Source organism: Podarcis gaigeae (assembly GCF_964106915.1).
Source record: "Podarcis gaigeae genome assembly, chromosome: 3".
Taxonomy (NCBI): domain Eukaryota; kingdom Metazoa; phylum Chordata; class Lepidosauria; order Squamata; family Lacertidae; genus Podarcis; species Podarcis gaigeae.
The window spans coordinates 28588534-28613541 of record NC_139680.1 but is presented as its reverse complement, the minus strand read 5'-3'; the positions used below and the strand labels follow the sequence as shown (position 1 = coordinate 28613541).

The 25008-nt window shown below is 39.0% G+C and overlaps 1 protein-coding gene across 11 annotated transcripts in view; it reads left to right on the top strand.

The window, feature by feature from the left end:
• The window catches only part of KIDINS220 (kinase D interacting substrate 220), a 61687-nt gene that overhangs the window by 24529 nt on the left and 12150 nt on the right, over positions 1 to 25008 (top strand). For 4 of the 11 annotated variants that reach the window (XM_083729748.1, XM_083729749.1, XM_083729754.1 and 1 more), the window contains exons 14-25: positions 143 to 322; positions 1019 to 1184; positions 2075 to 2226; positions 2993 to 3282; positions 3628 to 3768; positions 4673 to 4916; positions 5067 to 5155; positions 5960 to 6104; positions 7322 to 7484; positions 13973 to 14151; positions 17479 to 17705; positions 19537 to 19647. In XM_083729748.1, the coding sequence (XP_083585874.1) occupies positions 143 to 322; positions 1019 to 1184; positions 2075 to 2226; positions 2993 to 3282; positions 3628 to 3768; positions 4673 to 4916; positions 5067 to 5155; positions 5960 to 6104; positions 7322 to 7484; positions 13973 to 14151; positions 17479 to 17705; positions 19537 to 19647 (2087 nt within the window). Of the gene's footprint in view, positions 1 to 142; positions 323 to 1018; positions 1185 to 2074; positions 2227 to 2992; positions 3283 to 3627; positions 3769 to 4672; positions 4917 to 5066; positions 5156 to 5959; positions 6105 to 7321; positions 7485 to 13972; positions 14152 to 17478; positions 17706 to 19536; positions 19648 to 21180; positions 21238 to 24409; positions 24443 to 25008 lie in introns of all 11 variants that reach the window. The other 7 variants (XM_083729747.1, XM_083729750.1, XM_083729751.1 and 4 more) reach the window with 6 other exon arrangements.

The following is a 25008-nucleotide window of genomic DNA, read 5'->3' as shown; positions in this document are numbered from 1 at the left end:
TTCCTTATCATGCTTTCTAATGGAAAAGTAATTTATTTATTTAAAAATGGTAGATTGTTCTGCAAGGGAGCAATTGTAGCCATACAGAGAACCGCCTCTGGAATTACCTTTTGATTAATTATTTTCTTTTCTCTTTTTTTAGATGAAATGAAAACTTTTGCTGGGCAGCAGATTGAACCTTTGTTCCAATTTTCCTGGCTGATTGTGGTCCTTACACTTTTGTTGTGTGGTGGTGTTGGTTTACTGCTTTCATTCACTTTGGATGCAAAACTTGGAATAGCAGTGGCACTGAGCTTGCTGGCACTGCTATATGTATTTTTTAGTAAGTCTTAAATTGAATTACCGGTAATTACAACCTATTATGTGCCCCGAATTAAGCTGAAATTTAGTCCACGAAATGAAACTGTTCGGATGTTGAACTAAATTGTGAAACGTGGATTTCAATATATGATGTATTCAAGTACACTATCACAAAAATAAGGGTAGCTAAATATTTACAATACTCAGGTTTAAAATATTTGTTAAATTGAGAAGGAGGCCAGTACCTGTCTTTTGGCTCCAGAAATACAATGTTCCATTAATTTTGAAGATTATTAATTACTGTTCCACGACGTTATCAATGACAATGATTTAAAGAAATATGCATGCACCAAAATTTGCATATCCAAAATTTTCACCCCACCTGTGAAAAGTTGGGTGTTATTGCTTCTAGCTTTTAAATGGGAAATAACATTGGGGTCTGCAGCATCGTATTCTTCAGAAGAAGCTCAGGGAAAAAAATGGGTGTGTACATAACTTAAGAATTAGGATTTTCTTATGACTGCTTTTGTCATGCTTTATCCAGAAATACGCTGTGGAACTAAATGGAAATAGTTGATAACTATCATATAAATAAAATATATAGCACTGACAAAAGTTAAAATGTGATTGGTGTCAAAAGGGTTTGTGATTTGGTTTCCTGTTTAAAGCCCATAACTGCTATTAACATTGAGGGTATTTGTAAAACGTCTTCTTCTAGCTGTGATATACTTTGGTAGCCGAAGAGAAGGAGAGAACTGGAATTGGGCATGGGTGTTAAGTACAAGGTTGGCAAGACATATTGGCTACATGGAGTTGCTTCTTAAACTTATGTTTGTGAACCCACCTGAGCTGCCAGAGCAAACAACTAAAGCCTTACCTGTAAGGTTAGTATAATCTCACATCTTGTTCTTCTAGTTGTGAATCACATCAGAGAGCATCTGCTTTAAAAAAGAAAAAAAGTCTGATAGTCGAATGCTCATCTGAGACCAAGTTTCATGGAGATCAACTGAGCTGGGATCTTTAGCCGATACTCTAATTAGATTGACTGTGTAGCCACTTACCTGTGTAGGACTGTCCACACAGCATAGAAATAGGAAACATTCTCTTTTCAACATTCTATTGTGCTACAATCTCTTGGAACTGAATTTTGAAATTCCTCAGGTGGCAACGCTGTGTAAATGTTGTCATCCTGTGTGTGTCTGCCTGCCTGTATCTGGATTTTTAAATGTCTAACTGGGTTGGTTCCTTGAGATCTTGTCTTGCAGCAACAGAGAGAAATATTGTTGGGATCACTGGCAAACTCGCCAGTAAAACTGCAGAATATTTTCCTAGGCGTGCTAGGAAGCTCTTCATCAAAATACAGCTACTAACACTTTGTTGGGTTTTCTCTAAGGCTGCAATTCTGCATGGAGTGACTTGCCTTTGTGACATATCTGAGGTTGCAGCCAGCAGGAGCCTACTCATTGTAAACCAATTTAATGTAATGAACATGACTAATCTAGGCCCATTAATTTTAGTGAGTCTACTCTAAACCCCAGAGTCCTGATTAAGCACTTGGTTGAAATAATTCCCGTATTACATTGTTAGAAGTGTGTAGGAGTTAAGAACTATCATTGCATGTTTTTTAAAAGCAGGGGAGGAGTGGCAAATAAAAATGCAGAAGTTTACTGTATTAAAAGCAGCCCAGCAGTTTAAAGATGTGTATCTTAATGACAGAAAAAAGCTTATTCTATCAGCCAATAGAAATCAAACTGTTTCATGTATTTGTCTTTAGATTTTTATTTACAGATTACAATAGGCTATCCAGTGTTGGCGGAGAAACTTCAATGGCTGAAATGATTGCTACACTCTCAGATGCCTGCGAGAGGGAATTTGGTTTCTTAGCAACACGTCTTTTCCGAGTATTCAAGACTGAAGATACTCAAGGTATTATTATTATTATTATTATTATTATTATTTTACCAAATCACTGCTTTTCTCCATTTCTGTTGTAACAATGGAAAAATGCATCTGCTTTGCAAAAATATTTTTCCTGAAACATTTAGAAAGCGTATAATAAATGGAAGAAGCTAGATATCCTCATGGTATAAAAATGTTTGAAACTTAGCAGTTGTGGAAAGAATAACACATAATGGGGAGCTCTCCAAAGATCTGTAAAATCCTGAGGATCTTCTTTGGATCTGTATTTTTTCTTGGGAGAGAGGCATTACTTTTGCTCTTTTATCCTGGCCTCATAACGATCCTCTGTGTGTAGTTTATATAACAGCTAAGATAGAAGTATTGTTGGATGCTAGCCAGCTCCCACCAGCCCTAGCTAGCATGGCTAGTAGAGAGGGATGATTGGAGGTGTTGGCCAAAAACATCTGGTGGGCCACAAGTTCTTCACCTGTGGAAAAGGATCTCTGAAACTTGTGCACCTAACTCATTTTGAAGCCATGGGGGAAAGTAAAGGGACCTCATGTTAATATTTTTCAAGAATATCATGGAATCATAGAGTTGGGATCCTCGCCCTGCGATGCAGGAATCTCAACTAAAGCCTCGATGACAGGTTCTGCTTAAAAACCTCCTATAGCTGCTGTTCTTCTAATTTCATCTCAGTTTTAAAATATCAGATTGTTAAATTTTGATGGTGGTACTTGAGTTTCCTGCTGAACGTAGAAAAGTGCTTAGCGGTTTTTGGTTTGTTTCATAGGTAAAAAGAAATGGAAGAAAACTTGTTGCCTCCCATCCTTCGTTATTTTCCTTTTCATTCTGAGCTGCATTGTTACTGGGATCACTCTTCTAGCTTATTTTAAAGTGAATCCTGAAAACATGACAGTGAATGCTATTCTGATATCATTTCTATGTGTTGTGGGTTTGGGCTTCATCTTGAACTGTCGCACGTGGTGGCGAGTGATGGACTCAGTCTTGAACTCACAGAGAAAACGGCTTCATAGTGCTGCTTCAAAGCTACACAAGCTGAAAAGTGAGGGGTTTATGAAAGTAAGTATTATTATATTGTCATAAAAACTGCGGCAGGTGCTTTGAATTGTATGATGCTTGTTTAACTTGAAATTTAAAAGGTGGGGAGTCATGAGAATAAAGCACTTCAGTTATATCATTGAACATTTCTGTCTTTTTTATTTAATAGAATTTGTACACCACTTAATTGTAAATAAAACCTCTAAGCAGTCTTGATTTATATTTAATTCCCAGTGAATCTAAGGAATACATTTGTGCAAAAGGGGTTCACTGTTTTAAACAGTGAAAGCAAAATGTGTCATTTCAATGAGATTCGTGTTGGAGGATGGTAACACTACCGTTTTAACACTACTTTTATTTTGATAGGTTCTTAAATGTGAAGTGGAACTGATGGCAAAGATGGCAAAAACCATTGATAGCTTTACTCAGAATCAAACCAGGCTTGCGGTAATTATTGATGGATTGGATGCATGCGAGCAGGACAAGGTTTTACAGATGCTTGACACAGTAAGTAACTACTATTTTACCTTTGAGTGCTCTTGGGCAATCAAACACTTTGAGTGTTCTGAAATCAGTCAAGTATATGAGAATAAGATTTCCTTTATATTTGCTTTCAATCCAGACTGAGTAGTTGTGACTAAATCTTACCAAAACCAATGGAATAATTTAGCTGTTTTGAATTGACTTGCATTCAGTGGAATTCACAGCCCAAGCCTATGTTCCACTTATATCGGGGGCTTGCTCCTAAGTTAAGATCTTTGCCTGAAGAGATTGTGTGAATTGTTTTGGAACTATAACATTGAAAAGTGATTTCATTCCCCCCGCCCTTTGTGAACTAACCTGAAGAAACTACAGCAACAAGCTCCAGAGAATCCCTTGCATGAGTGGAAGGCACTGTTTCAACAGTCCCTCCTCTTGATTTCCGCCATTTCTACCCCCTTCAGCAGTTCCATTAGTCACATCCCAAAATATCCCGGAAGGCAACTTCTTGTAGAGTGTGAAGGGCTGAAGTGACAAGATGAAAGTGGGAGAGCCCTGTTGTTCAAGTACTTCTCTGGATCCAACCCAATCTGTGTTCCATAAACATAGCCTGTTGAACTTTGTGTCTCAGCAGAATCTTTTGCTTCCTGTGGTGGCAATATATGAGTGTGCTGTTCACAATCCACACCACAGTACATATTTGCAGCCCCCTTCCGCATTTTACCTCCTGCTGAACTGGGAGTGGGCAGTACAGAAGAGATGGGCAGTGGCGGGGGGCAGGGTGAGCCTTAGTGGTCTTCCAACTTCTGTCTAGGAGTGTCATGAAAGCCTTGCTACCTGAGCCACTTGTGCCATCTTTACTGTGACTAGACCACCCGTGGGATACAGATTTTGAATGATTTCATTCATTTTTCTTTTCTTCTTTTCATAGGTTAGAGTCCTGTTTTCAAAAGGCCCATTTATTGCAATTTTTGCTAGTGACCCACACATCATCATAAAGGCAATTAATCAGAACCTGAACAGTGTGCTCCGTGACTCAAATATAAATGGACATGATTACATGAGAAATATCGTACACTTACCTGTCTTTCTTAACAGCCGTGGACTCAGTAGTGCTAAAAAGATGATGGTAGCTGCAACCACAAATGGAGACGTCCCATACTCAGATGGTGCAGGTATAGTGTATTATAAATAATCAGGCATCAAATGCCAATAGTGGTGTTTTTTTAAAAAGATAGCATAAATATTTGAACGATTACCACTTAGTAGAAATCATCTGTTGCGTGGTAAAATGAAAATGTGTTTTAATGAGAGACATTTCCTAGGATTCCATGAAGATGTTGATCGAAGGGTTTCACAGAATAGCCTGGGAGATGTGACCAAGCTTGGAAGCAAAACAGCTCTCAACAGGCGGGTAAGAAATGGCCAGTTGGAAATCTTTTACACATAATTTACACATGTAAATTATTGTTATGCATTTTAGCAAACAGCTGTTTAGGTCATGTATTCTGGGTTCATATTCATAAACTGGCTTCAGATGTAGCAGAATTCTTTAAGCTCATTGGCTTTGTGGACCCTGGACTGGGTCCACAAATTGCTGCTAGAAAGTGGTGCTTGGCAAGACCAGATCAACCATGTTGGTCATTTAATGTCCTGTCTTTAGGGTAAACCCTCATAAGGCATCTTACAAAAATATATACGTCAAAAGCAAACATAGTAAGAGTGGAACAAATTTAATAATAAAAATATCTGCATAGACACCTTAAAATAGGACATATTGATTCAATATTATGTTTGGGAAGTTGTTTTTTGATACAGCTTTTGCTAACAAGTAGGCTTAGGATGTTCAGAATAAACAAGCAAGTACATTTCTGATTTGTTTCTTACATTGAGATCTTTAAGCTCCATAAGTGCACACTTTTGAAAGCTATACATCTCATAAGCATTTGAATCTATGATATAGAAATAGTATATTGTGGACAGTAACATCACTAACTTTTTTTAAAAGTGTCACTGAAATGAAAATTATTGCAAGAAATACCTACATATTTTTTCTTGGTGAGACATTTTGAAGTACGTTAGTGACTCCTGGTGTTTGTCCAACTCTGTTCACCTCTGAATGCACTAATATAACATCTTGCCTTTTTGGTAGACTGTAAAACATGAAAACAGTTCATACAAATAATACCTGTGTTCTCTCCTCATACCCCAAAATTAGGACACTTACAGAAGAAGACAAATTCAGCGTACCATTACACGTCAAATGTCTTTTGATCTGACTAAGCTTTTGGTTACAGAAGACTGGTTCAGTGATATTAGCCCGCAGACAATGAGGCGATTGCTAAATATTGTTTCTGTGACAGGTGTGTTTCCTTATTATACTTTACATATCAAAGTGAGGCATTTAAAACCTACAGTTTCCATGCTATGTGTAGCATGTCAGCCATGTACCATAGTCTGTTAGCTGCCCTAGGAAAGAAAAACTGTTTACATGTTCATGGAGAGCAAGTCCACAGTTCCTCCCTAGTCTTCTAGAGTGAGCCATGGAAATGAGACTTTGTGTGATGAGAAATCAAATAATTTACACCATATTCATTACACACTGTTTTCACGATAAAACGATGAAAACTGCATAAAAGTCAAATTATCCAGAGAAAATTTGGGCAGTGTCACATGAGCCAAACTATGGCTGCTGGAGTTGTTTGATTTTCTATTTACGGTTATTGATCAGCCTGTGGTGCAGGGGCGCCATCTATTTGGGGCTGTGAGGGCCAAGGCCTCAAATTTTCATTGAAGGGGCCGGGTCCACACAAAGTTCTGTGGTGGCCGCACACCCTGTGATGTCAGCTTGGTGCAGGGCATGCTGATGTCATGTGCGCACGCCGCATTGATATCATGCAGCCCCGGGCCTTCGAAGCCGTGGGAACAAGGCGGCATGCCTGCTGTGGCATAATGGCTTTTTGGGTTCAATCGAGCTTTTTATCACCCTTCAATAGTGAAGTTGGCTGAAAACTTACAGAATTGTCAACAAATTGCCTCTGGTATTATCAGAGAAGCTAACTTGAGAAACGAAAAGCATAGATAGTATAAAGTACATGAGGTGGCATTTATCTGTGCATGAACAGAACAAGCTTCAACTCATGCAGTGGGGCTTCCACTTCTTCCCCTCCCTCCTATAGCCTTCCATGCATCTCCAGAATCAGATGTTGGGAGGCTGCTGGGAAGAGAAAGGGGAAACCTGTTGCGGAAGAGAAATGAAATGTGGTTTCAAATTATGAAGGCAAGGTTTATTCTTGATTTCCTAACTTTGGTTTGCTTTGGGGAAAACAAGCCATGAGCGCTGGCCTAGATACAATACTGAGTCAGTTGCTGTATGCTTTGTTGCCCCACTTGAAGGATTTATGCACAGTACGGCTAAACCAGCTTGTGACTTCGCGTCACGTCCATATGTGGCCATTAAGATCCTTCCTGTGAACTCAGAACTTGCTCGGTTGTTGGTGACATTTTGGTTGGTCCAAATAAAGGTATGGCTCAGCTGTGGATTTTGAAATTTACCTACACAGCCTTTCATATTTTAAAGGTCGTTTACTGAGAGCTAATCAGATCACTTTCAACTGGGATAGACTGGCTAGCTGGATCAACTTGACAGAACAGTGGCCATACAGGACCTCTTGGCTCATACTGTATCTGGAAGAAACAGAAGGTGTTCCAGATCAGCTAACTTTAAAAACTATCTATGAGAGGTAGGTGTGATTTTGAAGTTTCCATTTGTTGGTGGGTGTTCAAAAGTCAGGATTTAACTATCTTTGTTTCTTGGGTGAGAGAAAGTAAATGTCCACAGTAAATGGGAGTAACTTATTTTGGTGTTCCGGTACTTACAAATTAGCATATGTCTGAATGCTTTGCTTTGTTAGGGCAAATGCTTCAAACTCACAAAATAAGGTGTGAGTATTTGTGATATGCTATTACTATTTTTGATTACTATAACTTGTGATTCTTAATTACTATGCTAAAAGATCCAGGCATGACCAAACGTGGCCCTACAGCTGTTTTGGGACTACAACTCCCATCATCCCTAGCTAACAGGACCAGTGGTCAGGGATGATGGAATTGCAGTCCCCAAACAGCTGGAGGGCCAAGTTTGGCCATGCCTGGATTAGGCACCATGATTCGTTAACAGAATGGGATCTAATTATATCTGTTAAATGAAGAGAGTAAGGCATTAATGGCTGTCGCTGTCTTCTAGTTTTTTATTTTGTCCGTCATTGGAAAAGCAACAGGGACACAGTATAACATAATCTAATGGCATTATCCCCTCTATCCAAATCTTCTTGGGAACATAAATGTAAGGAATAGTTGTAGTATAGTAACTAGTTGTTGTATAGTAATTCGTTTCTACTCTGCCATGAACTGAATAGGCTTTGGGCAGCTGGCCACCTCTGCCATGGGGTGTGGGATAATGACGTTGATTCACCCCATAGAGTAGATATAAGGATTATGACTAGGTAATGCACATTAAGGTCTTCAAAAACTTGTTACGTGTTACACATTGCACAAATATTAAGTATGGGATTAAACACATTTACTACCTTCTTTGTGTCCTTATTCCCTTTTGGGATACTCCTTTGTATCCCACTGAGAGCCAGTGTGGTGTAGTGGTTAAGAGCGGTAGACTTGTAATCTGGGGAACTGGGTTCGCGTCTCCGCTCCTCCACATGCAGCTGCTGGGTGATCTTAGGCCAGTCACACTTCTCTGAAGTATCTCAGTCTCACTCACCTCACAGAGTGTTTGTTGTGGGGGAGGAAGGGAAAGGTGAATGTTAGCCGCTTTGAGACTCTTTCGGGTAGTGATACAGCGGGATATCAAATCCAAACTCCTCTTCTTCTTCTTTGATACATTCATTCATCATTTTATTCGTGTGCCACCTTTACATAATTGTAAGCCACCTTGAGCATGGTTTTGACATGAAGAAATGTACATAATTACATGCATAAGAAAATGAGTCATAAACAATAAATAAAACACATCAACAGGTGCGCAGCCAAACCAAACAATTTCAACATAAATCATGGTATGATCTAAAAATAAAGATAGAAACAAAATAATATCCATAACAGCAGCAGCCCTTCCCCTAACAAAAAAACCAGAAATAGCACCCCCAGTGCAAGAGTCTGTTCAGCAGCCTCAGCTTCTGCATCTGGAGTCAGTCAGGGCCCTGCGTTCTCAGGCCAGGTGGAAAAAGGCCTGTAGATCTTCCAGGACTAACAGCCAAGATGGTATCAAGGAATTAGAAAACCTCAAATTGCCATGAGAGCAGGCTAATAGATCCAGGAAAGAACAACAGTAGCTGGGGCTTCTGCCTGCTTGCTTGCTCCAGCAAGGTTGGCAATACTTGGGCCTGAGCTACAGAACTGTTAGTTATAGGGTCTCCATTTGGACTGAATAGCTTTGCCCTTCTAATGTAGTATGTCGTAATGGTAGGTTAACGTTCATTGTTAGTACCAATTAGATAAACTGCCGGAAAATGTCTGCAGTACAATTCAGATGAAAGCCCTGTTGAGTTCGGTGGAACTTCCAGATACCATAAATGTGTATAGAGTTGGAAGCCTGTTTTTCATTAGTAACTGCCTTTAATCTTCCAGCAGATGGCACTAACATACCAATGATATTGGTGAAGAGGTCTGTCATTCAGCGTTTTAACATTAAATCTAGAATTCATATTTGTCTTCCTGCTTGTTTCCTGTTCGTTTCAGTAGCTTCTCTGTAACTTTTAAACACTGAAATAGGTGAGGGATACTCTTTGTGGCTTGCAGGTTATGCATAGCTACAAACACTTAATTCATCTACCTGTAAATGAGAGTCTGTTCTTACAATTCCAAGGCCCAGTGCAGGTATATTGCTTGGTACTCAGCAAACCATGGTTTCCAAATAGAAGCCAAATTATTGAATGTGAGCTCTTCTTCTGCTTTCCAAATTTCACTCCACTTCCTGTTTTTTGCATATAATTACACATGCAGTGATGCAAATCCTTTTTGAAACTAACCAATTCCACTCCTGGTTTGCAAACTATGGCGTGCATAATCTCCAGACAGCAAGAATGTGAGAGAGGTTTTTAGTTGCTTCCCACTAGCTACCTCACTGAAGTCTAATCTGGAGCACGGTAAAATACGTCTGAAAAAGCTTGGGGGGCAGGTCTCAGGTGGGCTTGTGCTCCCTGGAAGCCCTATTCTGACAGTGAAAATGTTCCCATGTGATATAGCCCTAAGTGCCCCTGGGGTATATATAGAGTGTCTTAAGTTCTGCAGATAAATGTGCATTGCTCAGTATTTTTACCAGTTCTAATGATAAAATTTGGTGTGTTCTATTAAACAGCATTTTTCTGGGGTAAATAATATAACTTCTGCGTTATAACTTTGCTTTTAGCAAATGGAACATATTTCTGTCTCTCTGGGTTGTTAGTAGGGTTTGAAAAAGTATTTACAGTGTGTTAATAGGAGAAGGCATAAATGATACATGTTTTATTAAAGAAATCTGAGCTGATAAAAAATCAGAATAAGAAATCTTTAGCACCAGTAGTAAAGTTTAAATCCCCCCTCCCATAAAAAGGCTCATTTATTTTTATAGCAATTTGATGACACATCTGCTTGCTTTATTCAGCTGGGGGAAAAAATGTTGGTTCTTGATGTTTGGTAAAGTTGCTTTTGTTAAATTATTTTCCAAATCGTTCAACTTTTAACAAATGACATTTGATACTAACACTGGAAAGCAATTTCAGCTAATTAAGTAGATCCTTCTATAAACCATCAGAACATTAAGATGACAAACTGTTCATTCAGGATTATTTTAATTGGGACAATTATTGTAATTTTGTTGCAATTATGTGTTGAGCTAAAAGCCTTTGTCTAAATCATTTGAGATTTTTTTTGTTAACATATACATAACTGAGAAAAGAGAAATGAAAACTCGAGCATTTTCTGTCTACTTTTCCAGTACCACATTTAGACAAATGATAATTACTCATTCTATAAACTGTATTTGAGATTTGTAGGGTGCTTTTTAAAAATGAGAACATTTGTACAAGGTAATTCTTTTTTTAAAAAAAGGTTTCTTCTCCAGTAGGTGGTAGCGGGTTTCTATTTTAGGACAGTTTTAACCAGTTTTGTTTAAGGGAGAGAGGGAGAAATATATGAGGTTCTATTAAGTCTCTATGGAGGGGTGCTTTTTGAAGTTGCACTTTCTTGTTCAAATTTATATAGCTGGCTTAGCATTGCATCCAAAAGCAGCCACTTTGATGCAGTCCTGACAAGAGTTAGGTACTTTGATTTCAATGGAAAATTTGGGTCTTCTTGCAAGGGCACTGCATTAGATACAACCCACGTGTTAGCGTGTGCTTACAATTACTTTTCTAATATGTAACATTTCCCCCTCCCATAGCTTATCCTGACATTTTCTTGCCCCACCTCCCAGGGGCTCATCCAGCCCAGCATCGTTTTCTCAAAGTGGGATGACTATGGGAAGGACCTGAGAGCAACAGCACTCTCCTCACTTGTGATTCCAAGCAGCTGGCATTCCCAGGCATACTGCCTGTAAAGTAGATCATAACCATCATGGCTAGTGGCCACTTACAGCCTCACCCTCCATTAGAGATCGTAGAGGTCACAGAATTAATTTGTCTAATCCTCTTTTAAAGCCGTCGTGAGTTGGTGGCCATCGCGGCTCGTGTGGGAGCGGATTTCAGAGTTTAGCTACGCGCATAAACATAACAGTTGGTGGGATAGACACTTTCTGCTGTTGATTGCGCCCATCTGCTGAAAAGGAGTCTGCCTCCAAGGGTCCACATGGACAAAAACAGTGGTCAAAGCTTTTCAAAGGAGGACAGTCCATTGCTCCTTTTTTTACCATTTGCCTAGCCAGCTGTACTTCCCACTCCATCCCATGGCCTGTTACCCTTAAAAAGGAAATAAACCAGCAGCACACGTGATGTGCCATCTTCTCTGCAAAATTATATGCCGTGTCTATATTCTGGCACTACCCAGATATTGTTATTTGGATGTGCCTTGTTTTTGTTAGCAAATTCCTTCTTGTGTTCATTGCATTCTCCCCTTCAGCTTGCCTTAAAATATACCCAATTATCTAATTTCCCCTAATTACTTAGTTTGGCTGCCAGAAATGATATGCATATGTTTAGTACACCATTTTACTTTGTCCTTATTTTACATTCTTAGTGTTCTTATACATATCTCAGTGGTACGACAAGCCTGATATCAACTGTCTATTTCTGAATTTTTTACTTGATTGTTAATTGCCTCGTTTCTTGTTTAACAAGCTGTAATAGTTGAATTTGCAAATTTTGTTTCAAGATGAGCAGCCTACACTTCCAAACAACCTATAGCATGAACACACATAAACACACCCACACACATCAGTCCTCTTTATTGGAGAATACCCATACTCTCAGACTCTTTACCTTTCTCCCTGTCACTGTACACTCAGCCTCTCATACTGACCATCTCTTAATTAGCATTCTCAGTATAACCATGCATTTAATCCCTTTCTATTTATTATATTCCCATTATTTCCACCATCTGATTGATCTTTCTATTTTGAACATCTCAACTGTCTAGTAGACAAAAGGTTCGTATTTATGGAAGGTCCTTCAAACCATCACTGAAGCCTTGTAATAGATGAACTTACATCCACCATTTGGCACTATCTTTCTTTATCCTCGCTTCTAAAAATATACACACGTGATTTTCTGATTCCGAAACATTCAGAAATTCCTGCTGTTTACTCTTACTCTTGCTAATTTCCTTGTAGCCTTAAAATTCAACTCCCTGAGTAACCTGTCTCCTTAATACAAGGCAAAGATTATTGATGCAAAAAAAGAAAGAACGAACAAAACATTCTGTTAATTACCTTGTATAACTGATAAGCGTAGTTTGCTCTGCCTGGCTTCATCCTCATCTTGTGTTGAAGGAGCCGAGGTAGGGTGAATTGTAAAATTTGGAGATAAGAAGAGCAGAAGTTCAAAAGGCAACAATCCCCAGGAAAAAGTGAGTTGGAAAAAATGGAAATGAACAACTCAAATTTGTGTATGCATTGGAAACAAGTTCCACTTGTGTTCAGTGAGGCTTACTGTTGATAGAATTGCTACTGTTGATAAACAGAAGACAAATAAAAAGGAGTTTAGCAAGAAGCAATTCAGGCTTCCAAATTCTGTAGTGTGCATGTGAGTGCCTTACCTCACAGTGTTGATCCCTAACCGAAACAATCTACATATTGCATGAGAGTTTGAGCGGTCAACAAAACGTAAAAGAGCACCAACAAACCATCGTTAACGCTGTGGCAGCTTCCCATCTTCCTGTTCTCAGTTTTGGCACAAAATAATGTGCACATATTGGCCTGGTTGGGTCACTAAAGTTTGGCTTAGTGTGAACATGTGTTTCTGGAGAGCAAATCATGGTCACTTTGTTCCTCCATGGTCCTTTCCACTAATGCATTGAGAGAAACTAAGGTTTATTAGCAGCAGATGTTCCAAAACAAGAATACTGCTGCCTCCATCGCATAATGTGTAGTCTTTGAACTAACTTGGGTTTTACGGGCATGTAACTTTGCAAAAATTTGTGGGTGAGCATTTTCCTTTTTTTTTTAAGTTGAGAAGCACAGACACATAGATTTGTGGCCCTTCACCAAAAGATTATCATTTACATAAATATCTCTTTCAACATAATAGTTTAATGTATTGAGCTCAGAAGGTTAGAATAGAGATTTCAATCTATAAAACAGCAGTAGGCTATTAGCCTCTGAACAGGAGTATTGTTCATCATATGCAGAACACTGTTCACATTCAGACTTAAGCAGAGCTGGCATTAAAATTCAGCTAATTTGCTTCATGTGACTTCTCAGCTGTGGTTTTTCATCTAAGTCTTCAGCTCCTTTTCTTTTGGAATCTTGTTTTGAAAAAAAAACAAAACCCAAAAAACTTTAACTCTTTGTTCTCATTCTTAACTTTGTTTTGCGGCAATCTCAGGCATGAATGTGTGAAAAGCTGCATTTGTTTACAAGTTGTTTGTGAATTATTTGAGGGAAGATTTGGATAGGAACATGTTTAAGTTAGTAACGATAGATCTGTTACTAGGTTTGTGATCCTTAGCTAGACAAATGCCTGATAAACCTTCTGTCTGAATTTACTCAGGACTTTATAATGTGGAGTTTCTTTGCTTTCTGCAGAATTTCAAAGAATATTCCAACAACTAAAGATGTCGAACCTCTGCTTGAAATTGATGGGGATATTCGCAACTTTGAAGTATTTTTGTCTTCACGAACTCCAGTCCTTATAGCACGTGATGTAAAAACCTTTCTTCCATGTACAGTGAACCTCGATCCAAAACTCCGAGAAATTATTGCAGGTAAACTGCCATTTGACTATCCAACAGGAAAGCTTTTAATATCAACATCAGTGTAATGAAATGAATAAATTAAATAAATTACTTTTCTAAGAAAGAGATAATTGTGTTATCAGAACGAATAACATACACAAGGACAGTAACAGAAACACGGCAGCACAAATCCCAAGTACATGATCACTATTCAGAATTGAGTATGTTTTACCCTTCTAGTAATGAATGAATAAAGGACTGGCAATTCTTTATAAAAAGCATTGCCCACCTTCTTTGGCCCATATGTAATGTGTCAATATGACAAGAACTGCATATTATTATTGTAGTTAAATCTCCCATTGTTAGTGTTCAAACTACTAGTCTCTAGAATTTAGCATATAAAATCCTAGCAGTGCTTATAATGCAGGAGATACACTGTCACAGAGGAATTAAGAGATATTTTATGTAGGTATTTCCTGTTGAGAAAACCAGAATACACATATGTATTCTGTAGTGCTGAATATTGTTTCTGTAAGGGCTGCTTTACAAGCTCTCGTATGTTGTCCTTTCAGGCAGCTAGAGAAACAGACTGGAAATGGTTGGGTTTTTGTATTTGAAACAAAATAAAAAAAATTCATTCTAGTAGCACCTTAGAGACCAACTAAGTTTGTTATTGGTATGAGCTTTCGTGTGCATGCACACTTCTTCAGATACGTTTGCATGCACACAAAAGCTCATACCAATAACAAACGTAGTTGGTCTCTAATGTGCTACTGGAAGGAATTTTTTTATTTTGATTCGACTACGGCAGACCAACATGGCTACCTACCTGTAACTATAATTTTTGTATGTTAGCATATAACACATGCATATGTACAGTGGTTTTTTCTGGGGGGGACACAGGGATACATATACCCATAAACATTTTGTGAATCTTCGTACTTTTGTCCATTTACTGTATTTATTTCCCCCGATTTGAACTATAAAATGGTGATTTTCTTGAGTCAAAATGAGAGTACCCCTAAACATATATTTTTTTTTTAGAAAAAAAAAGCACTGCATACATATACAGTATGTACATAATGTATAACATCTTGAAAGGCAGCTCTCCCTTTGGAGGTAGTGTATTCTGCATCAATATAAGCCTTTCCTCTTGACCCAGATAGGCAAGAATAAATATGGAAGTCTGGAGAGAGGAGGCTCGTTCCCAGTTTCTTTTGAGGGAGGTCTTTTGTGCCTCTCCTTCCAAAGCCACACTCACTCTTATTTCTCCAGGGCGTTGGGAATATTACAATTTTTTAAGTGAGAGCCAGGAGGACATCGGGTACTCTTATATCCTACTGCACTTGGGGATAGGACTACCATATAGGTGATTTCTGAAAAGGCCTGCTCTAACTTTGACTTGTTAACCCATGGCCTTGCAGAGCCGTTCTGTTGAGAAGTGCTCTTTGAGAATGACTAGTATCTCCTGAGAGCCAGCGCAGGAAGCATGAAGGCAACTGTGTACTTAGCAGCCCAGCATGAATGGTTTTGTGTCCTTTTCTATTTGGTTGGATGGGTTCTTCAAGAATAAGTTGGTTTTCTTTGTGATGAGACAGGAGACAAACCTGTGCCACAGTACCTCACTGTAGTGAGGTCAGTTTTTCTCCCTCTCTGCTCCACTGAAGGCCCAATTCTTTCCACTGAAGCATTTTCAATGTTCCCAGGATGAATTCCGCCTTTCACAAGCCTCAAGAATTCATTTGTCCCTTAATGCCTTCAACTTACATGCTCTAAGTAGACAAAGTGAGAAGCCTTAGATATGTGTAGGACCCTAAAGAATAGGACAGAATACAGTCATACCTTGGAAGCCAAACACCTTTAAACTCGAACATTTTGACTCCCAAACGATTGAAAACTGGAAGTGATTGTTATGTTTTTCGGAAGCCAAACGTCCGTCGCGGCTTCCGATTGGCTGCAGGAAGGTCCTGCAGCCAATTGGAAGCTGTGACTTGGTTCTGGAACCATTTTGGGTGTTGAATCCCAGAACGGATTAAATTCGAGAAGCAAGATATGACTGTCCATCATGCAAAGCAATGCATCATGGGGTGGGAAGTGTTTGTTGCAATGGTCGTTTCCTTTCCAGCAATCTTTTCCTCTTAATGAGTCTGTGCACCAGAAGAAATTGGACCCAACTGGTGTGATGGGCAGCAGGTTTTGTGGACATCTTCCCATTGTTGTTAACATTCAGGGGTTTTTCAGGACATGGCAATTGGCACCGTGGTATGGTGGTCTTAATCAGTGTCTCCAACCAATTCAGTTGCTGCATTTTCCAGTTTTTGTCTTCTGTCCCTTCAGAATATGAGGAAAAGAGGAAAAGGCTAGAAGGCTGTCACTTGCCTTTATATTTATAATATCATTTAAGAGCCTTGGCTGTGTGTGTGTGTGTGTGTGTGTGTGTGTGTGTGTGTGACAGACAGTAACAGACAGAAAGACAGAGAGAGAGGGAACTTGGAGTGGAGGTGGAATGAAGCCAAGCATCAGGAAAAAAACATCTCAGTGAGTGAGTCTATTTATTATTATTATTATTTATAATAGAGGACAATGCAGTGGGTGAAGGGAGCTGAGGGGAGGGGGTGCTTAGCATCACCAGCGTCTCCCCTTAGCATTTTCCCTTCTTCCATACGTTTGTTAGCTGCAGCAACAAAAATAGGGAGCAAGAGGTAATATGAAACTGCCCCTTTAGTCTGCTTCCTGTTGGGACGGGGTGGGGGGATTTGACAAATGTCTCATCCACCCCCCCCCTACTTTCCTTACTCTTTTTTGAGGTTTGGTTGCCCCTCTCCTTATAGAAGTAATGTGGAGACACACCACTTTCTTGAAGGTCCTTCATTCATAATTCTCGCAAGGTAATTTGAAAGGAGCAGAACCAGTAGAATGGGGCGTGTCTACCACTGGCTTTATCTACCATTTGCTGCCCTGTCTTCTGCCAGGACCAATAAGGACCAGCTGTCACTGATCCTTGCTGTTTTCATTGCTCTCCATAATAGAGCAGTACTCGTATATAACAGGGGTTCGAGGAAGCAGGGGTCAGCTCTTAATTTTTATTTTTATTTTTGAGATTCTGCGTTCTCAGTGTTGAACTAAGAGGTCTGGAGAAAGAAAGGAAAGCCCTTGTTCTGTCAAGACCTTCCAAGTTTTAGTTCTTCCTCTGGTTCTGGGAGAGAGAGACTGATCTTAATGCTGAATCCACTTCTGTCTCCAGAGAGAGAACAGAACAATTTGCCAGGAAGCTCTAATTGTGTCCTTTGTTTTGATTTTTAGATTATATGTTATTGGCAATGCTTGCTGATTACTTTTGCAAATTAAATATTTCAGATGTCCGTGCTGCAAGAGACCAAATTAACATTGGAGCAATCCCATATCCCACATTACCTTTGCAAGAGGCAGCTCCTAGAGCATCGTCGGTGTTTAGCCAGCCTTCCTCAGCCTGCTCTTCAACACACTCCTTTAATGGGCCTTTTAATGCAGGAGTTGTATCTCCACAGCCTCACAGCAGCTACTACAGTGGCATGACTGGACCTCAGCATCCATTCTATAATAGAGTAAGAAAGAAAGCTGCTTTTGAAAATTGACGTATGATGATGATGATGATGATGATGATGATTTTGATTTTCCTGGTATAATAAATACTTTGTTTAAAATGCCACACTTCTTCAGCAGAAAACTGATGAAAACCATAGCATTTTTATTCATAGGTACACAGCAAATCTCAACCATTGGGCTAAGTTTCTGAAGAAATGCACTTTTGGTTCGAATGATGCAACAATGATGAAATATTTTGGAATATGTTCAGAATTTTTAAAAAAGGATTTTGTCCCTTTTAGTGTGCTGGTTTTGAACATGCACGTTTGAACAAGACTATCGGAAGCTATAAATCTTTACATAATTGCAGGAAGTAGACAAATGGAAGAAAGGTTAGGCTCCATGGTTTTGGTAACTGCATAGAAGGAAGGTTGTTTATAGGGTTGCTCATAGGTTAAAGCGGCTTCCCCAACCTGGTGCCCTCCAGATGTTGTTGGACTCGCAACTCCCATCAATTCTGACCATGGGCTCTGCTAGGTGGTTTTGATCGGAATTGGATTCCAACAGCATGTAAAGGGCATCATGTTGGCTACTTAGAATGTGCAAAGCCCACTTACAAGTATGGAGTTATGGCACGTGTTGAACTAGTCTTCTCAATGGTTTACCAGGTTGCCAAGTGCTACACAAACCAATCGCTGAAAAGTGTGTTCAACCAGGGTGCTGTTTTGCAATCTGGATGCATGTAGAATAGTTCATCAACCTAGTATGGGTGACCATATTTTGGCTTGAAATGAGATGCAAATGAGCCTTTTGCCTGCACACACAGCCTTTTTGTTCTTCTCTTTGCAGCGTGAGCAATCAGACCATGAATCATGTAGCTCAAACCAGGAAACTGTGCTTGCTAGCTTAGCTCTGGATAAAGTCATTATAGTAAACCAGCTTCAAACACTGGTGAATAGTCTGGGAACTTTGGCTAACTAGAGGGCTCTTTTTTAAAGAGTGAAAGGTCTGTATGTGCAAGCAAAATATTTGTTCTTATCTCTGCTTATTAAGCTAATATGTGATCGTCCAAACATGGTGATTGTGTGCAAACCCTGCCAAAACCTGTGTGTGTTGACTTCATCACACAAACTGGATTATAGCCAGTTATCTCTGCAAGTAAGTCTCATTGAACTCATTGGGACTCACATATGTGTAGACATGTATAAGATTGTTCTGTAAATGTTGGGCTAGGACCCTTCAGATGTAGACCCAGATACGTGCATAGTCATGAATTGGCCAGTCACTAAGTTTTTTAATATTAGAGGTCTCCATCACACAGTATTTTTCAAGTTACACCTGACAAGGTTTGAGAAGCAGTCTGAATTCTAAAATTGATGAAAATTGAATAACACAAATTGTCTCTTGAATTCACCCGTGGAACACTTCCTAGATACTTAAGCCATAGTCCTCAAGTCACATTTATTCCCGTGAGATTATTCAAGTATTAGAATGGAATTAAACTGTCTGATTTTAGTATTTGCTCTGAATTGTCTCATTTAATTGCTTTTGGAAGGTGTATAGATGTTTTCATAATTCATTATAAAAATGTTCCATTGTCCTACTGTTTGTGTCTCGTTGAACTAAATTGGAAATCTCTCATTGGCTTCAAGTTGGGTATGTAACTACCTAATTATTTCACCTTTGATAATATTCAAAATAGGATTGTTAAAATTACCTCAAGAAGTAAATTTTGTGTGTGTGTGTGTTTTACTTTTATGTTTTACATTCTTAAATAAGTTGTATTTGTTGAATTAAGTTTTCTTTTGATTTTTGTAATGGTCCCTTTTTGTTGCATGTTTTTTTCCATAGCCATTCTTTGCCCCATATGTTTACATGCCAAGGTATTATCCTGGCAGTTCTCATCTCATCTCACGTCCATCACTAAAAACGAGTATGTCCAGGGAACAAAGCAGTGGTCTAGTAAGTATCTCAAACAGTACTTGAACATGCTAACTTACAAAATAAGATTAGTCAATAATTCAGCAGTAGATGTTTAATGTGAGCACATAAATGCACAAGCAATTTTTAAAAATATATTTTATAAAAATTAAAGCCAAGGTTAACTAAGATTGTAAAATGTGTTTTTTTCAAACTTTTAAACAAGTTTATATACATAGAAATTTTGAACTCTAGTATTAAGAGTAATATGTAAGAGTCTTACAGAATATTTTTATAGAGTGAAAATATAGAGGTTCTGTTTATAGTATGTAATAAGTGTAGTTAACTTATTGTGAATTTAGGTGTCGTTTGCTAGAATAAAATGATTAATGTTAAGCCACTTATAGACTACAGAAAGATAATGGTTGTACCCAACACTACTGTTCTGCTTGCACAACAGAATTTTATTTCCCCTCCCTTCCCTCTGCAGCTGCCTACACACTCTCAGAATTTGCTCCAGAGGGTTGGGGGACTTCCAAAAGCAGATTTTGGGGAAAAGGAGAGGAAGGGGAAGTCATGTTGTGTGAGCAGGCCTCCTTTTGTGCAGTGCTGGATACAACCTAAAGGTTCTTTTTTGTTTAGATTTAAGAAAATAGCAAACCATAATGACAAAGGGGAAGCTGTGGATTAAAAATGTGTATGTTAACATTCAGATATAAAACAAAATATGTTTTGTTTTTAGTTTGGGCAAGTTCTAGAATTTGAATTTTCCTTCTGCATATAAATTGAACTTTTAATCACATTTGTGAAATGGTGCCATAATTCTATAAATTAAAAATTTCTTAACAGGAAATCACATTGTACTATGTTCTTTAATTAGGAAGTATTAAGAAAATTATTAAGCTACTTCAGCTGTGGAATATAGGTGCCTTTCGGGCAAAGCTGTGCGGAGTTTATAAAAATGTTATTGTAAACGATCTTCAAAACCTAGTAGTAGGCAGTTATAGCCTGTGGACCACTATTGACCTGCAAAGACTTCTAATCTGAAAGAGCATTTCTTCCCAGTTCCCGGGAATGACTGATCTACTGCTGAGTCATCACAGGCGCTCAGTTCAGATATAATGCTTGGCCAGAACATGAATGAGCCTTGCGTTCACATGCCTCTTCCTCTTTTGCTTCATTTCAAGTTCTGATTTGTGGACAAACTATGCTCCACACAAGTCATTGTTTGCCTAGCAGTGATGTGTAATGGCAAACAATGGCTTCCTGCTAACCCGGAAGTAATGTAGGGAATTGAAGCATGCAAAGGGAAGAGAAGAGGGATGCAAACTGTTCCTGATTGAGTGCTGGGAACCAACTCACAGTGGCCATGCACGGTTCTTTTTCACAGATCTGGGGGAAAAGCCTTGTCGAGCCACATCATGTTCTTGCAAGTCTTAACGTTCCTCACCCCTTAAAAACCGAAAACCAGTTCTTTTGCAGAATGATATATTCTTTTCATCCATTGTTCCTTCATACTTTTGTTGCATGCTTAACCGTTTTGTCCAAATCGTAATAATTTGTTGTTGTTGTTAGGATGTTATCAAGGAGGAGGATGCTGAGTGGCTTCCTTCACCCACAGACCCCTCAATGGTAAATGAGTAGTCATGTGGTGTGGATCCTTAGCATCTCATTGCTTCTTCAACAGTAATGAGTCTGCTTGAATGACCATGGCAGTTCACTAACACTGCATTGGTGGCTTGATGAGCAAATAGAATAGATGAAGACTAATGAACATAGTTTGTGAATGAGTACAAGAGTACGAGCTAATATTCTACTTATAATGCATATTGTATTTGTCTTTCCCTTGCTAGCCTTCTGTAGTCTGTGGAGTACAGTGTTTTCAGTAGAGTACAGTGTGTTCTGTCTTCATTAGCAGTATTGCCCTGGCTAGTAGAAGGGAATTAGGCTATTAGCTATTCACTTACATAAAAGTGACTGGTTGATGCCTTCTCTAAGTGTTTCAGCCGAATAATTCATACCTGCCCTTTCTTGGTTATGTCAGGGCATAAAGCTGCTGCAGTCGACAAGACATAAAGCTGGTCATAAGACAGTTGTCATGAGAATGGAAGGTGCCTGTCTTGAGCCTTAGGAATAGGCAGGCTTTGCATTTTACATTCTATCATAGTTGTTCCTGCCATACAAATATCTCCATAGATTAGCATTAAACTCGGATCTTACTTCCAAAACCTCTAACTCTTAACTCTATTTTAAAGTTGTTGATTTGAACTTGGATGGTAACCCTTCTCTCAATGGCTTTATCCTGTTTTTCTGCAACAGCTTTCGGTTGTATGCTTTTTGTTTTCTGATCATAGTCTAACTACTCATGCAGGATAATCCCACCTTCTCCCAGATACTTTAGAGAAAAAGATGAGGATTCCATCAAAATTCACCCCTCACCCTGCATCACTTCCACCTTGTTTATAGCTTGTGGTAGCGCAGACTTAGTGTTTCTCAACCTTGGGTCTCCAGCTGTTTTTGGACTACAACTCCCATCATCCCTTGCTAGCAAGACCAGTGGTCAGGGATGATGGCAATTGTAGTCCAAAAACAGCTGGAGACTCAAGGTTGGGAAACACTGGTGTAGACTAATCACCTGCATAATGGGTATGGCCCAGCAAAATGACCTAGCCTGCCTCTTCTCCCTTCACACTTGTTGTTCAGTGACAGCAGACTCCTTCCTTCTCTTGTTGCCACCACATTGGCCATTACTGGTGCAAGTCTTGAGTGAGACAAGTCCATGGATAATAAAGATAAAAGTTGGAATGATTATGTTATGTTATGGATTTGGGAATCCAGCCTAACATATGTTTGAGTGCAATGATAATCATTCACAGGGAAGGGTACATAAAGAAGCATTCATATAAAGAGATAGGAATATATATAGTTTTGAGTAGTAGCACAGAGCCTGTTTTTCTCCTGTTAAATCTGATATAAGATGGTTTACCCCCCATAGATAGTAGGTTCCCTTTTTATAACAGCTTTATGATACCGATAAAATATACTTTCTTTCCCGTGCTTTCTTTTTATTCACAAGTGCATTTGAATTAATTAAAAGGTGCTTACCTGATTGTATAGTAAGATTTTAATTATTTCCTAGTGATTATTTGAGAAAGTATGAGTGACCTCAAACTCACAGTAGTCTGAAGTTTGAAGAAGGTGTCAGTTTTGCTGAAATGTTTTAAAATGTTTGTCTCATCAAAATTCTAAGTTCTTTTTTTACATTCTCTGAGGCAGTCTCTGCAATAAGTGTTATAAAAACTTGATAGATTACAAGGTGATTGTACCAGTAGAATGGACAAAATTGGTTTTATTAAACATAATACCTTTACATTTTGCTATTTAGAAAAGACCAAAACAAGGTAGAAGGAAAGCATTACCAAAAGAAGCTAGCATTAATAAATGATGTGAAAATGAGGGATTTAGTTTGCATTAAAAATTGAGTGTCGTACATGTTGAAGCATGGTACAGGCATGATTCTAGTATTTCACCCCAATGACACTATGCATGTAATAATAATAAATCCTGCTATGGGTTCTGCAGAACTGTTTAACATAACGGGCTAAGTCACACTGAAGTAACTGCTTTCAGTGGGACTCTTGCTGCATTCCTCTCAGTGAAAGAGATTGGTACTATACCCATGGCCCTGAATTGAGTATACAGTTAGGTCTTGTTATCAGCAGTAAAAGCAAGGAACCTCCAGCACTGGCCATTGCAATAAGAGTAAAAACCTAGCTACACCTGGAGGAAACATTTTCTGGATTACAATCCCTGTTTGCAATAAATCAGGTATTTTATTTGTATAAATATGAAGGGTGGAATTGAACCCTATGTTTTGCTCAGAATAGACCTGTTGAAAACAATGGCCTTAACTTCGTGGTGTTTGTTAATCTAAGTGGGTTTACTCTTGAGTAAAACACAGTTGAACAAGGACAGTGCTCACTGTGCACAATGGGTCTTCACCTTACTTTCCTCCTCTCTCCAAACCTCAGAATGCCCTCAAAATCTGTTCCAGAGAGTTGGGGTACCTTCCAGAGCAGATTTTTCAGGCATGTGAAGTCTGTAGAGGGGAGGAGGGGAAGGCGACTCCTGTTGTGTGAACGGAAGTCTGCGCAGGCAGGATTGGATACCATTTTGAACCTGGAAGCCCTGAGTTTTCCTGATATTTTTTACACAGTCTTCTGTGCCTTAATAGCCCTCCGTAGCAGGGGTGGCAAAGCTGTGACCCTGCAGATGTCGTTGGTCTCCCATCTCCCATCAGCCCCAGCCAGCAAGGAATGATGGGAGTTGGGAGTCCAATAGCAATGGGAGAGCCAAAGTTTGGCTGCCCTTGCTTTGCAGGAATTTCACCGCAGATCAAGAGTGTAACGAGCTGCGGAGGTGCGTAAAAAGTTCTCCAGTGCATACCGTGTTGTCAAACAGTTGCTCTAAGTGTCTCTGAGGGCCTGAGACTGCACTGTGGGGTTATGATCAGTGATGCCATATCAGAAACTGATTTCGAAAGCCCAACATCGGTTTGCAATGCAACATGGAATTATTGGAGAAACACAGGCACAGAATCCCCATGGGTGTGTAGAACAGTTCTTTGGATCTTGTCTAGCATGTGTTAATCAGGAGGTAGTCCACTTTTAAAAGAAATCCCAGCTGTTTATCCTCCATCACTTTGACGAAGAAATCTTAATAACCATACTAGCTCATTCTTTAATGGCATTTTTTTCATGTTTCATGTTAAGCTGTGTCACTTTTTTTGTCCTTTTTCTTAAAGCAGTGTAAAACTGGGTTAAACAGACAGAGACAGGTACAGCAACTTTCTGCAAACTGTTCACTTATTTTTGTATTCTCATTGTAGATTGTCCATACTAGCACTTCATGCTGGCTGACTTATGCACTAATGCACTTTTCAAGTCTTGAGGATTGCTTTGACATCTGCTTTTTGGATTTTGCATGGCAGATATTTAGTAGAATTAATGTTCTTTCCACATCTATAATGAAAGAGACTACCACTGGGGAAAAATATGTCTGCTTTAAGTACAGTTCCAATTCACTTATGACAAATATCACTAAAAGCACCTGCACTGCTTATTATTTAAATACTGCTTTTTTATAGGAAGCATTCCAGATTAAACTGAATCTCTGTCATATGATTCATGCATTGACATCAGTAATCTATGTATTTTTGTAAGAAAAATCTTCCCTAAAATAGCTTACAATGCATGTTGAAATGACTATTTGCCACTGAAATACAGCATCAGTAATTACTACATTTTGTATTTTAGCAATTTTCTGCTTTCCTTCCTGCTTCATACATAGTTCAGATACTGAGTTTGGTAACTGGATTGTTGGAATCGTAACTGAATTCTAAAC